This window comes from Euleptes europaea, chromosome 7, assembly GCF_029931775.1.
Source record: "Euleptes europaea isolate rEulEur1 chromosome 7, rEulEur1.hap1, whole genome shotgun sequence".
In the NCBI taxonomy this organism is placed as follows: Eukaryota; Metazoa; Chordata; class Lepidosauria; order Squamata; family Sphaerodactylidae; genus Euleptes; species Euleptes europaea.
The window spans coordinates 31,926,756-31,938,931 of NC_079318.1; the positions used below are offsets into that span (position 1 = coordinate 31,926,756).

Genomic DNA, 12,176 nt, shown 5'->3' on the forward strand with positions numbered 1-12,176 from the left:
GCCTTTCTCTTAGCCAGCATGACCTCCTTTATTTCATGTGCACGTACCTTCTGACAGAGTCTCACCTAACTTTTCTGGTGAGAAACCCTTTGGATGAGGAGGACAGATATGATTTCTCCAAAAGGGCAGCACAAGTGGGCTCATCATGGATCAAAAGGAGGCAGAATGAAAATGACAAGAGGACCCGTAAATAGCAAAGCATTTTTGTGTATGGCAATGTGGTGGGTGCATGTGTGTATTTTCAATGCTCCCAGTGGGGCAAAAGTGAAGTATTTTAATATATTGATCACAAAAGCAAGTGAACTTACTAGGAAACCAGATTGTGTGTTTGTGGCTTAAATTAGGAACTACTCAAGAGTACTTCTCCATGAACCTTGCAGAATTGTTTGAGAACATCTGAATCGCAGAACAAAACGTGTCCTAAATGGAACTAATGATATGCATGGGAGGAGCAGGCTTATTCAGTGGTGTCTGGTTCATGAAGTCAGAATTTTGAGATCAAAATATTACAAATGGTTGTTACTTTATTTCTTGTTGCTTGCTGAATTTATTTAACTCCTTGCAGTATAAGGTAATTTCTAAACCCTGCCTTCTTTTTTTCTTGTTTGTAGCAAACAGCTGTGGTGAGATGGTGCTAGAGCAAAGCATTTTATAAGCCAAGATATGCATACTTGTTAAGGCCAAAGAAAGTACAGATGAGGTCACCCTAGAGAAGATGTCCTATTTTTTTTTTAAATTTAAAAGACCCATTCAAACATGGAAATACAAAGCAACCAAGAAATTAAAAAGCAAGTCCAGAAGTCAAGTGGTTAAATTCCAGGAATACTTTGCTATAAATGTCTAGCAGATGGGTTCTTCTCTCTTTTTTAAGATGGTGAAGAAATGGGTGTTCAATTAGCTGACAATAGTTTCCCATGCTTATTATGCAAATTAAAAAGTATAGTCCTCAGCCAATTTTTAAAATCTTTTGTGTTGTGGCCAGAGGATGGCAATAGATATTTACACAGATCATGTTAGCAATGAGAAAATTAATGGATAATGGGATTTTGGGAATTTAGATGAGTGCCTAGTTGACCATCTTGAGAAAATGGAACTAGGCTGTCCATATTGGGCAAGTGGGAGAAATGTGAATGAAAGAAACTCTGCATACATTGGTGGTGTGTTGGCTGTCAGCAACTAGAAAGTAGTTTTTTCCTCTTCTAACAGATCGGACTAGTAACTCTGTGTCTCAGCTAATACCCTGTTTATTAAGTGATAGCGATCCTAAAGTTGCAGTGGCAAAATTTACCTCTGTCCTTATATCCCTTAAACAATAGATTTAGACTTATGTTGCTCAAGATTTATGACTCAAACAGCTTCTAAGGAAGGAAGGAAAGTAGTTTTATTCAACTTCATTGTAGCAATCAATGTATGTTTCTTTCTCCTGGGAGATATTTTCAGTATTATAGATGCTCCTCTGTAAAATGCCTTTTAAATAATTTTATAGCCACTCTGATGCCCTGGCGGCTGGGGAGCCCTGTTCCCTCCTCACCTGGACTCTGGTGGGGGCAAGTGGAAGGATGTGCTGCAGCAATGGAGGAGCTCTGTGCAGCTGGGGCTACTTGGGTCACCACTCTTGAACATCAGCTGGCCAGTGAGCCTTTGCCTTTGGCTGCTGGCCTCAACTATACCAAAAGAAAGGCATGCCCTAGTTCAGGTGTGGGAATGATTGGAGCTCCCATTGGGGGAGAGTCCAGCCAGCTGGAGCAGAGGCCCAGCTGGAGCGGAGGCTGTGAGATGGTGGCATGGGAGACGGTGGGAGAGGGATGTGGGCACAGGAGGAGCAACGAAGGAGCAGCCAAGGGAGGAGTACAAAAGGTAAAACGAGGGAAAAGAGAGTAGAGGAGCAAGAGAACTGAGAAACAGGGAGAGGAGGAGGAGTGGAATGAGTCAGAAATGGAGAGAGAGTGAGGTACAGGTGGACATGAAGAAGGAGAGCCAGCCAATGGGAAGAGGAGGAAGAAGAATATCTGGCTGAGGCTGGGAGAGGCAGGACCAGGGCAAAAGGGTGCTGGTGTGAAGCTGACTACAGGATCTCAGCCTTGTTGTGATGCCTCCAAGGCTGTAATAAATGTTGAACAGAATGGTTTTGCTGCTTGCATTCATTCATGAAATGTAGTTAAGGTGTGTCCCTACCCTTCCCCACCATGGCAGACTGGCAACTGCAAAAGCTACATGCTTTTGTTTGCTTAATTTGACATGTCAATTTGACATGTCAATCTCTTGTCCCCCTCTGATTTTTGATAAGGGTTGTAATGCTAGAATTGAGATACCCAAGCAATGATATAGCAACAGATAATAAGGAAATGAGGCTATGGATCCTGGTAGCCAGGGAAGAGATGTTGTCCTATCTCATTTTCCATATGTAGCAACCTCCTAAAGGTAAAGGTCCCCTGTGCAAGCACCGGGTCATTCCTGACCCATGGGGTGACGTCACATCCCGACGTTTACTAGGCAGACTTTGTTTACAGGGTGGTTTGCCAGTGCCTTCCCCAGTCATCTTCCCTTTACCCCCAGCAAGCTGGGTCCTCATTTTACCGACCTTGGAAGGATGGAAGGCTGAGTCAACCTTGAGCCGGCTACTTGAAACCAACTTCAGTTGGGATCGAACTCAGGTTGTGAGCAGTGCTTGAACTGCAGTACTGCAGCTTACCCCTCTGTGCCATGGGGCTCCTGAGCAACCTCCTAGGGAGGAATAATTACCTTAAAATGTGGAACAAAGTGGGGCATGAGTTCTTATTCATTAACAAAACCTTCTTGAAGCTTTAAGGAGTTATGTAATAGTTCATTAAATACTCACAAAAGTGGCCATAAAATTGTCAAGAATGTGTGAGTTTACCCTTTTTGGTGTTCTGATAGCCTACATCCTTCGTTGGTTTCTGGATGCTTCCATATATGAATATGAAAATGTAATGTCAATACTGGCTCCAGCTTGGCAATATCCTTGGCTTTTGATTAACATAGTGTGTACATAGAACTAAGTTCCAAATGTGACAACATAAATATGGTCTTATAGATTTTTTTTCTGTTCAATATTTTTTTCTGTTTGAACCCATAAGGTGTATTATCACATATCAACAGCTTCAATTATTATGTCTTTTATCAAAAGAGGAGCAGAGGAAGAAGTTTACAGATTAGCGTTAATACTTTATTACGTGTATACCATACTGCTGTGTGATTAAATCTGAGAGAACAAATTCCAACTTGCTGTTTGAAAGACTAGAAGAAAGGAAAAATAATTTGTTTAAATGGGCAAATTATTTTTGTCAACATTTGTGCAAGGCAAACATAAATCTGTAATTCATCAGCATTACAGCTCCATCGAAGCAAATGAAAAAACCAAGCAGAAAGCTTTGCATTTTAGTAACACGTGTGTAGTTTTAGAGGATTGCTGTTCGGTTTTTTTAAGGTTTTTTTTTAAAGATTTTGTGTTTGCTTTGCACTTTCAGCAGTTTGTCCAGAAGTAAATGCATGCAACAAATACATTAGTGGACTTCAGTTTTGCTGCACTTAAGTTTTTTGTTATATTTATGTGTGTGTAAATTGCTGTCAAGTTGCAGCCGACTCATGGCGATCCCTTAAGGGATTTTCAAGGCAATAGACTAACAGAGGTGGTTTGCCAGTGTCTTCCTCTGCATAACAACCCTGGTATTCCTTGGTGGTATCCCATCCAAATAAATAACCAGGGCTGATTCAGCTTAGATTCCGAGATCTGATGAGATTGGGCAATACCATACTGCCTTCCCTCCTGGTTATATTTATAGTTTAATATTAATAGTTAATGTTATTGGATGACTATGTTTGTTGATGGGGTGGTGCACAGGGCATGTAGTAGTGGGTCTCTTTTGGTTAATGGTAGTTAGTGGTGATTGCAGCTGTGGTTGTTTGTGAGTCTCGAAGTGAGTACCACTGAGCAATTGTATTAACAGATCAGTGGTATGTGCTGTAAAGAAAACTTGCTTTCAGATTTTCCATAGTAATATTGGAAAAAAAGATAAGCATGTAATGGCATGTCCTTTTTTGTTGCAGTTCCCAGAGTGTGGTTTTTTTGGCATGTATGACAAAATCCTCCTGTTTCGCCATGACCTGAACTCAGAAAATATTTTACAGCGGATTACATCAGCTGAAGAGATACACGAAGGTGACCTTGTTGAGGTTGTTCTGTCTGGTAAGGATGTTGAGGCCACTTTAATTTTAACTTCATGGTTCTGGTATGATACTCAGCATTAATTAAAACAGCAGTGGGTGTTTGCTTTGAACGAGCTGAAATTTGAAGTTTCTATATGGATCTTTAGTTAAGGTTGTTTGGCGTGAGATAGATGAGATGACACCTGAATGAACTGAAAGTATGAAGATTTTTGAATTTTTATATTTCAGCTTATGTCACTTTTTACTACTTCATGGTCTTTGTGCATCATACTGCTGAATTTTGCAACTGTGCAGAACTGGCAGTTGGAAACTTCTAGTGCTAATTTTTTGGTGCATATCTTGAGGGGAGAAAGTCTCACCTTCTTGTTAAATTTCATCTGTTCCTCAAGTCTAATCCAGAGAGACTGGCCAAAACCAGAAGAGAAGGGCAAAATCATCAAAACCCAAGAAGCCGAGACATTGCAAGGAACTGATGTTTGCTTCTCTAGCCTCAAAACGGGCAGAGCAAATGAACTCTGAGATTATCACTGTTCTGGACTGTGAGCGTCTGGATTTGATTTTAGAGCCTGTACCAATCTTGGAGGCTCTGGCCTAAGAAGTACCCCATTGACCCATCTGTGATTTATATAAATGTTATCATATTAGAAGGTTGTCAGATCTCTGAGTTAAATATTGTTTAAAAGTCTTCAGTATCTTTCAAAAACAGCTGTTTAAAATTTTGGATATAGATGCCTATTCTACAGTGCATATCTTTTATTGGATTTGAGGAGAGTTGTTAAGGTTTCTACCAAGGGCAGGCTGTTGGTTGAACCCACTGCTTTAAAAATGGTTTTAGTAGGTGTTTTTATTATCTTTGCATAAGAAGTAGGACTTATCCCTCTCTTATTTGTTTTTTTTTTAAAAAGCCTTGGCTACAGTTGAAGATTTCCAGATTCGTCCTCACATGCTTTATGTCCACTCCTACAAGGCCCCTACTTTTTGTGACTATTGTGGAGAGATGCTCTGGGGCTTGGTACGACAAGGGTTGAAATGTGAAGGTAAGCTTGTTCATAACTGTAAACTTTTAGAACAAGACATTTTCTGTTAAAAGCCTCCAGAGAGTAGTGCACATTTCTAATGTCTTTGCTTGTAAGCATGCATTACATTTTTTTAAAAAGTTGTAAAAGTCCTAGAATAAGACACATTACTGTACTTCAGAAATTAGAGGTTTTTTTCCGGTTTCAGAGTAATCTTACAAAGTTAGCAACTATGTTTCAGAGTATTGCCAAGCATATAGGGTTGGTTTCACAGAGATACTTAAGCCTGATCCTGTTTACAAGGTTTAGTGTATGCAAAGAGCAGTGATATTGCAATATCAGAAGCAATGTGGTAACACCAGTATTAAAGGAGCAAAGGTTTCCTTTTCTTGCCTCAGCTTTTCGGAGCTAATGAGGAGAATTCAAAATGGGGATCTCTTTCTGTATAGCCTTTGCTAATTTGGCTGCAGCAGCTTCTCTAGCATTCCTGTCAACCGATTGTTGTCCAGGTATTATTTACCCAAGACTTCTCGCCCGTTGGGTTATTCTTAACTTCTGTGGTTTTATTGGAGCCAGGAGTACATTGTTTAGATAGTCTGCTGGGGGAAGAGAGCTGAGGAAGATCAGCAGCAATGTGAATTGCATAATAGGCCCTGTTTTCTGGCTTTAGCCAGGGTCAAACCGGGTCAAAAAAGCAAGTATTTAGGCCAAAAAAGTCCACATAGTGCCAAGGTTTACTGTTAGTTACACCACTACTTCAGTGTTATAGGAGATAAAATTTAAACTGAATTAGCTTTCCTATATTCTGAGCTGATCTGTATTTTCTGAAAACATGACACTACATTTCAGTAATATTAGTAAGTACGTTATCTTATTTCTCTCTTCCTCCCCTGCCCACCCACCGTTCCCTCATACTAATTCAATTAGGGTGTGGATTAAACTACCACAAGCGATGCGCCTTCAAGATTCCAAACAATTGCAGCGGAGTGAGAAAGAGGCGTTTATCTAATGTGTCTTTACCAGGAGCTGCACTTTCGGTCCCAAGATCAGCACAAACTGAATACACAGCTTTGATCACAGAGGAGGTATTTAATGTCGCCTGGAAGAGAAAAAAAAATAGTTTACAGTTAAACTGCCAGCTTCTAGGCACAGGACTGAAGAAGTCACACTTCTGGGAGTGCCCAACAATGCATGGAGGAAAGGTGATCGGATGGCTTCCATGTTGGAACCAAAAGCTTGGATCCATATAGGGACCCCGTGTAGGAGCTGGGCTGTGATTTTGCCTGAGACATCTTTGATGCTGATGGGATGCGTTGGCCACCACAGGAAAATAAAAATCTTTGGTTAGCTGCCGTACTAGTACTTGTGCTAGCAAAGGCAGCACTTTGATGGGGGGGGAGGGGGACAAACAAACCATGTATTTGGAGAAGTTATAGTACCAAAGTATATTAGTTCCTATTTGTATCATTTACTAGGCTCATCACTATTGATCTAATTTATCTTTAAAATGTGACCCTTAAAATAAACATGCTTCAATGTTACCCTGAGCGTGACAAGTAGAAAGAACTACAGTGTCTTGTCGTCTGTGGTGCAGATAGATATTGGTAGCGTTAAAAGCCAATACTGTTTTTTAAAAAGAATTCACAGTAGGTATTATTTTTTTAAAAAAAGTTAGCTTCCAGATTAGATGATACAACTTTCAGGCAGGCTTAAACGTTTACATCCTTCATTTTTAGAAATTAAGCAATTTAGAGCCCTGATTTATTAAAAAAATATTGTGTAGTTCGAACCTTAGTTGTAGTAATATGCTGATTTATATTACACACGGTTCATCACGAATTACTGTAGTTGGGTTAAGGAGTCCCAGTGTGAGACCTTCCTTTTAGTAATAAAGACGTTGTCTGCAGTAGTCTGTTGAAGGAAACCTGAAAAGGAACAGCCAGGTAGAAGGCATAGAAAAGACCTGGGCAATCAGGTTTGCAAGTCTATTGTTGAATTGTTCTCAGTGTTAGCTTTGCACGACACGGTGGGCTACACTTTAAAAAATCCCCAGATTTTGGCAACAAAAGTACGTACATAAAGGAATTGGTGCTTCACATTAGTGCTTTTGTATGTTCACAAGGTCAAACCAAGTATATCAGACTTTCTTTTCAGCGTTGTCACTCGGAACCCAGTAAGAGGATTCCCTCCTGGAGTGGGCGTCCGATATGGATGGAAAAGATGGTGCTCTGCAGGGTGAAGGTTCCTCATACCTTTGCTGTTCATTCTTACACTCGACCCACCATATGCCAGTACTGCAAACGGCTGCTCAAGGGCCTTTTCCGCCAAGGAATGCAGTGTAAAGGTAGGAGTTAAAAATTTTTTTGCAGGAGCAAAGTTAACAGAAATAATTATTTAATGTTAAATACTCTTCCTTTAAAATGAAAAATTGAGATTAGAATTATTTCAGTAAAGTACTAGTTCCAGCTTTGAACTCTTTAATCACTTGATTTAGTTGATTAATCAGTAAGGAGCCCTTTTTAGTAGTGGGGCTAACAGGGAAGGGCCCATTTATTTGAAGCCATTTTGGTGTGTTATTGTAATAAGGAGTGAAAGAAACTATAAAGGTTACTGTTTCTGTCAGTAACTGGTTGCTTTTGATTGTTAAGTTGTAAATTATTTGTCCTTGCTTAAAATTCTATCTTAAAGGCACCTCTAGCGAAGTTTTGGTTATATATGTGTTCTGTTAATCAGTTAAAAACCAAGACGGTAAATCAACTGTAAATCAGCGGACAGCGTTACTTAAAATTGTAGGCACATTGTACAGGCAAATTCTATTCAGTTCTTGCCCTACTTTCCTTTATTTATTTAAAACATTTCTGTGCCTCTACGAAGGGAGATGATAAAGGCAGGAGAGATTAAAGCACTGGATACTCTTTATCCAAGAAGAGGGGCTATATTCTCATTTTTTCTTGTTCCCCTTCTTATTACCTCAAATTGAATTACATTGCATTTTTACTCTCTTCACACGTACACACTCACATCCTGGCTTTGTTTCTCTTCAGATATACATGGACTTTTGGACTGCAGCTTCTGGGATTGCAGCTAGGGAATACAGGCAGCAGTGTAGCCACAAAACCCTTTCCTTTAGCAGAATTGGGCCCACAGCACAAGAGCCCAAAGCTGTGTTGTGAGGGCATAACACAGTATGCTGTAGCTGCTGCCGGGCCTCAGAAATTTTCAAAGTGGATGAATGTAAAATTCCTGAATTTTCGTACCTTCCTCCAGCAGTCTCTGAGAGTCAAGTTAATCTCGGAGACTCAAAGTGTTGTTGGCAGTACTTGTCTGACCTTCCACAGGCTGGACTGTAACTCAGTATTGGGCTATACATGACCCACCAGTAAAAGCCCACTAAAGTAACCTGCCCTTTGGTTAGAAGAGAAGGTGGGGGCAGTGGCAGAGAGTACATTCTTTCAGATTCATCTTGCGGATAAATAGGCTCCCTTCACAGACTGTAACAATCTGGCCAAGTTGATCTATGCAACAGTGACCTCGAGGCTATACTATTGTAACATACTTATGTGGGGCTGCCTTTTTAACCTAGAGATTTAATTGCTGTAAATTGTGGCAGCTTGTTTGGCTGCCACTACCGCAAAACGTAAGGGAGTGATGCGATGCATGACTTTAATACATCCGAGTCTTTGACGGCACCAAACTGTCAGGAGAATTTTCCCCGCTTCTCCCTTTTCTCGGTTCTTTTTGTTATTGGAATTTCCCTGCCTGCTTTACTCACCAAAAGCGATGGCCAGAGAATGTGATAGGAAAGATTGACCATATACTCTTAGACTACACACACAGTAAAGCATATAGGTTTATTCAAACTTACAAAGAGTTACAAGGCAAAAAGAAGAATAATACTTGACAGATTTAACAAAACCCCACACACATTTGACAGACAAACAAACAATTATCGGAGCTCTCTGAGGTTGTTCCAAAGAAGAGAGATGGCAACCACAAATTGTGGAGCCTGGTCTCTCCCTGAGAAGGACGAAGACTGGACAACTGGACCAGCTTTTTATAGCCTAAACCGTGAGAGAGGGTTTCAAACGACCCCCTCCTCCCAAATTCTCCAGGAGATGAGTTTTCACAAATCATGACTACAAGTTGTTTGGAAATATCCTGTTCCAAAATAAGTTTTCCATGTCCAGGTCTCTGATAAACTGCCTGTTCCGCCCGTCAACCAGTGTACAAAACCAATTTCCTTCATTCGTAAACAGAAAATCTTGCCTGTTTAAATGTCCTTGCTATCCCTAAACATGATTTGGAGCACTTAATGTGCTTTGGGTGATTAACTCCAAGTAATGTAATCTCCTATGCCCTTTAGGGGCAGGATCCTAATTGGAGCTGGGGTCAGCTAAAAGTCACGTCTTCATATGGCTTCTAAACTACAGATTAATAAAATTGGTTCTTCTTAAACCAAACCAATGTTTAATATAAAATTCTTGCCACAGTAACTCTTCAGTATTTCAGGAAGATGCTCTGCTTAACAGGATGCTTTTTAAACTGAACGTATTGTGTAAAGATATTTCCTTGCGTGGATACACACACACACACACACCTGACCCTCGGTCACACAGTGAAGATCCTTGTGCTGTGGTGGCAGCTGCTGCCAAAACACTGTTTTATTTAATCTGCACAGTCAATCAAGTCTCTAGTGGCCAATCAGATGGCAGAAGCCTGACCTGGCCCTACCCACTTTCTAAAAACACTTGGTGGGTGCCGCGAAAAGTGTAAGATGGCACCATGGCACCCATAGGCCTCATGCTGAGTGCCCCTGGCTTAGGACCTGCATATTTGTGGGACCGCTTCCTGTAGTATATACGCATGTGGCATCCAACCAGAATTTGCTCCCTGTCCTTTAGTGCAGGCTTAGCACATTAGGGGCTGTTACCGCACTAGGTATTCCCAGCAATGTATTAAGAGTTTGAAACTGTTATAAAAAATACTGTTCACACTTTGTTTGGCCCCTTTAGCTGTGAAGAAATCTTCCAACCATTTTTTAGCCGTGGCATCCAAAAACCCTTTTAAAGCGATGTATCAAGAGTTTGGAAATGTTATAAAAAACATCACTGGGAATACCTAGTGCGGTAACAGCCATTGTCAGGCTTTTCCGGCAGTGATGTCTACATCGTGTAATGGCCTCCCTGATAATGACAGGGGACATCTACTCTGTTATACTATTGCAAGATGGGTTATTTAGTTATTTGGGTGGGCCTTTAACTGATGATTGGATCATGTTGTTGAGGGCAGTTGGATGGTCTGCTGTTTGTCTGGCTTTAAATTGTTTTTGTTCTTTCAAATGCTCAGTGTAATCTGCTTTGCATCCCTAATGACAGAAAGGTAGATTAAAATGACTTAAATAAGCACCTTTTCTCACTTTAGATTGCAGATTTAACTGCCACAAACGTTGTGCCTCTAAAGTACCGAAGGATTGTCTTGGAGAAGTAGTTTTCAATGGAGGTAAGAGCAGTCATGTTTTAAAGTGCCTCTGGAAAAATAGCACAATTGCAGACCTTAGTTCTAGCAATTTCTGAGTGTACAAACGTGAAATAATTGTATGAGTGCCTGCCTCATTCAATATCTGCTGGTTGGTTGTTGTACAGAATTTTCCTTATGAATGCGCTGAGAATTAGAAACAGTGTGTTGATCGTATTGACTCACATTGCATAATCTGTCTTGAGTCCCAGTGAGAGAGGGAGACTATAATAAACGTAAAGAAATAAAGAGATCTCTGCTGAAATGAAACAGGCAAACATCTTGGCATGTCCAGCAGTTGATAGGCTACTTTCATTGGAAAACAAAGAGCTAGAAAGTGCATTCATTTCTGGAAACAAATTTTTATACTACTTTGAGCCAGCCATTCCAAAAGCTAGACGTTATTTTGATGAAAAAGTGTAAAAAAACAAAACATGGTCAGCATTTTATTTCTAGTAAAGAATTTCAGGGCGCTTTCACATATGCTGAATCCACTTTCAATGCACTTTAGCAATTGTTTGCAAGTGGATTTTGCCATTTCACTCAGTAAAATCCAGCCTCAAAGTGCACTGAGAGTCAATCGAAGTGTATTATTCAGCATGTGTGAAAAGTACCTGTGATGTCTGATTCAAATGAGCCGAAGAACTAAATACTTTATTAAACAAATTCTCAGGGGACACTCCCATGATTTGTTAACACAAAATGTCACAAACTGATTCCGACAACAAATCGTTCATTTTACTTCAGCTGGACATTAAAATTGGAAAAGGGAAAATGAAATTCTTTTGGCTAGCTGAGCTGTTTTTAAATATAATACATATGGCAGTAAGAAGATATTAAGTAGAATACATACATTTGCCATGCTGTGTTCTCGGGCCTAGAAACATCCCCATACAGCAACAACAACAACAACAACAACAACAACTCTATGAAACCAGGATGTCCATACCTGTACCTTGACACATATATAATCAGTAGCAGAAAGTGATGCTGAGTCCTGTGGTAGTGGTTACTGGTAAGTCAGGCCTTTTAGCGGTATTAAATATTTATCTTCTTTGCCCCGAGGCTAGCTTAATTTGTATGGTAGAATTTCTATCTTATGTTTGATCCTTTAGCTTTAGTTGATAGTATGAACCAAAAAATACCATTTGAATACCTTTTCCCTAGCTTTTTTTAATTTTAAAAGATTATTTCTAAAGCAGCTTGAAGGAAATGTTTGGCTATTATGGCTATCAAATTCTTTTTCTCAACTTAGTTTCAGTGGCAGTCTGCGGCAATCTAAAAATGCTGGGGTTGATATCCCCCCCCCTCCAGTTTTTAAGACTTCCAATCCTGGGCTACTCCGCTCTGTTTGAGACTGCACGAAACTAAATTTGCATTAGTAACGAACCAGGTGTAATGGGAGTTGTGCTCTCAGATCCCCATCCTGTCCACACCCTTTCCTGGAAAGACCTGGTC

At 40.2% G+C, this 12,176-nt stretch overlaps 1 protein-coding gene across 1 annotated transcript in view; it reads left to right on the forward strand.

The window, feature by feature from the left end:
• PRKD3 (protein kinase D3) overlaps positions 1–12,176 on the forward strand; it is a 58,510-nt gene that overhangs the window by 17,286 nt on the left and 29,048 nt on the right. The window contains exons 2-6 of the mRNA XM_056853210.1: positions 4,069–4,207; positions 5,094–5,225; positions 6,132–6,289; positions 7,359–7,548; positions 10,626–10,698. Of these exons, the coding sequence (XP_056709188.1) occupies positions 4,069–4,207; positions 5,094–5,225; positions 6,132–6,289; positions 7,359–7,548; positions 10,626–10,698 (692 nt within the window). The remainder of the gene's footprint in view (positions 1–4,068; positions 4,208–5,093; positions 5,226–6,131; positions 6,290–7,358; positions 7,549–10,625; positions 10,699–12,176) is intronic.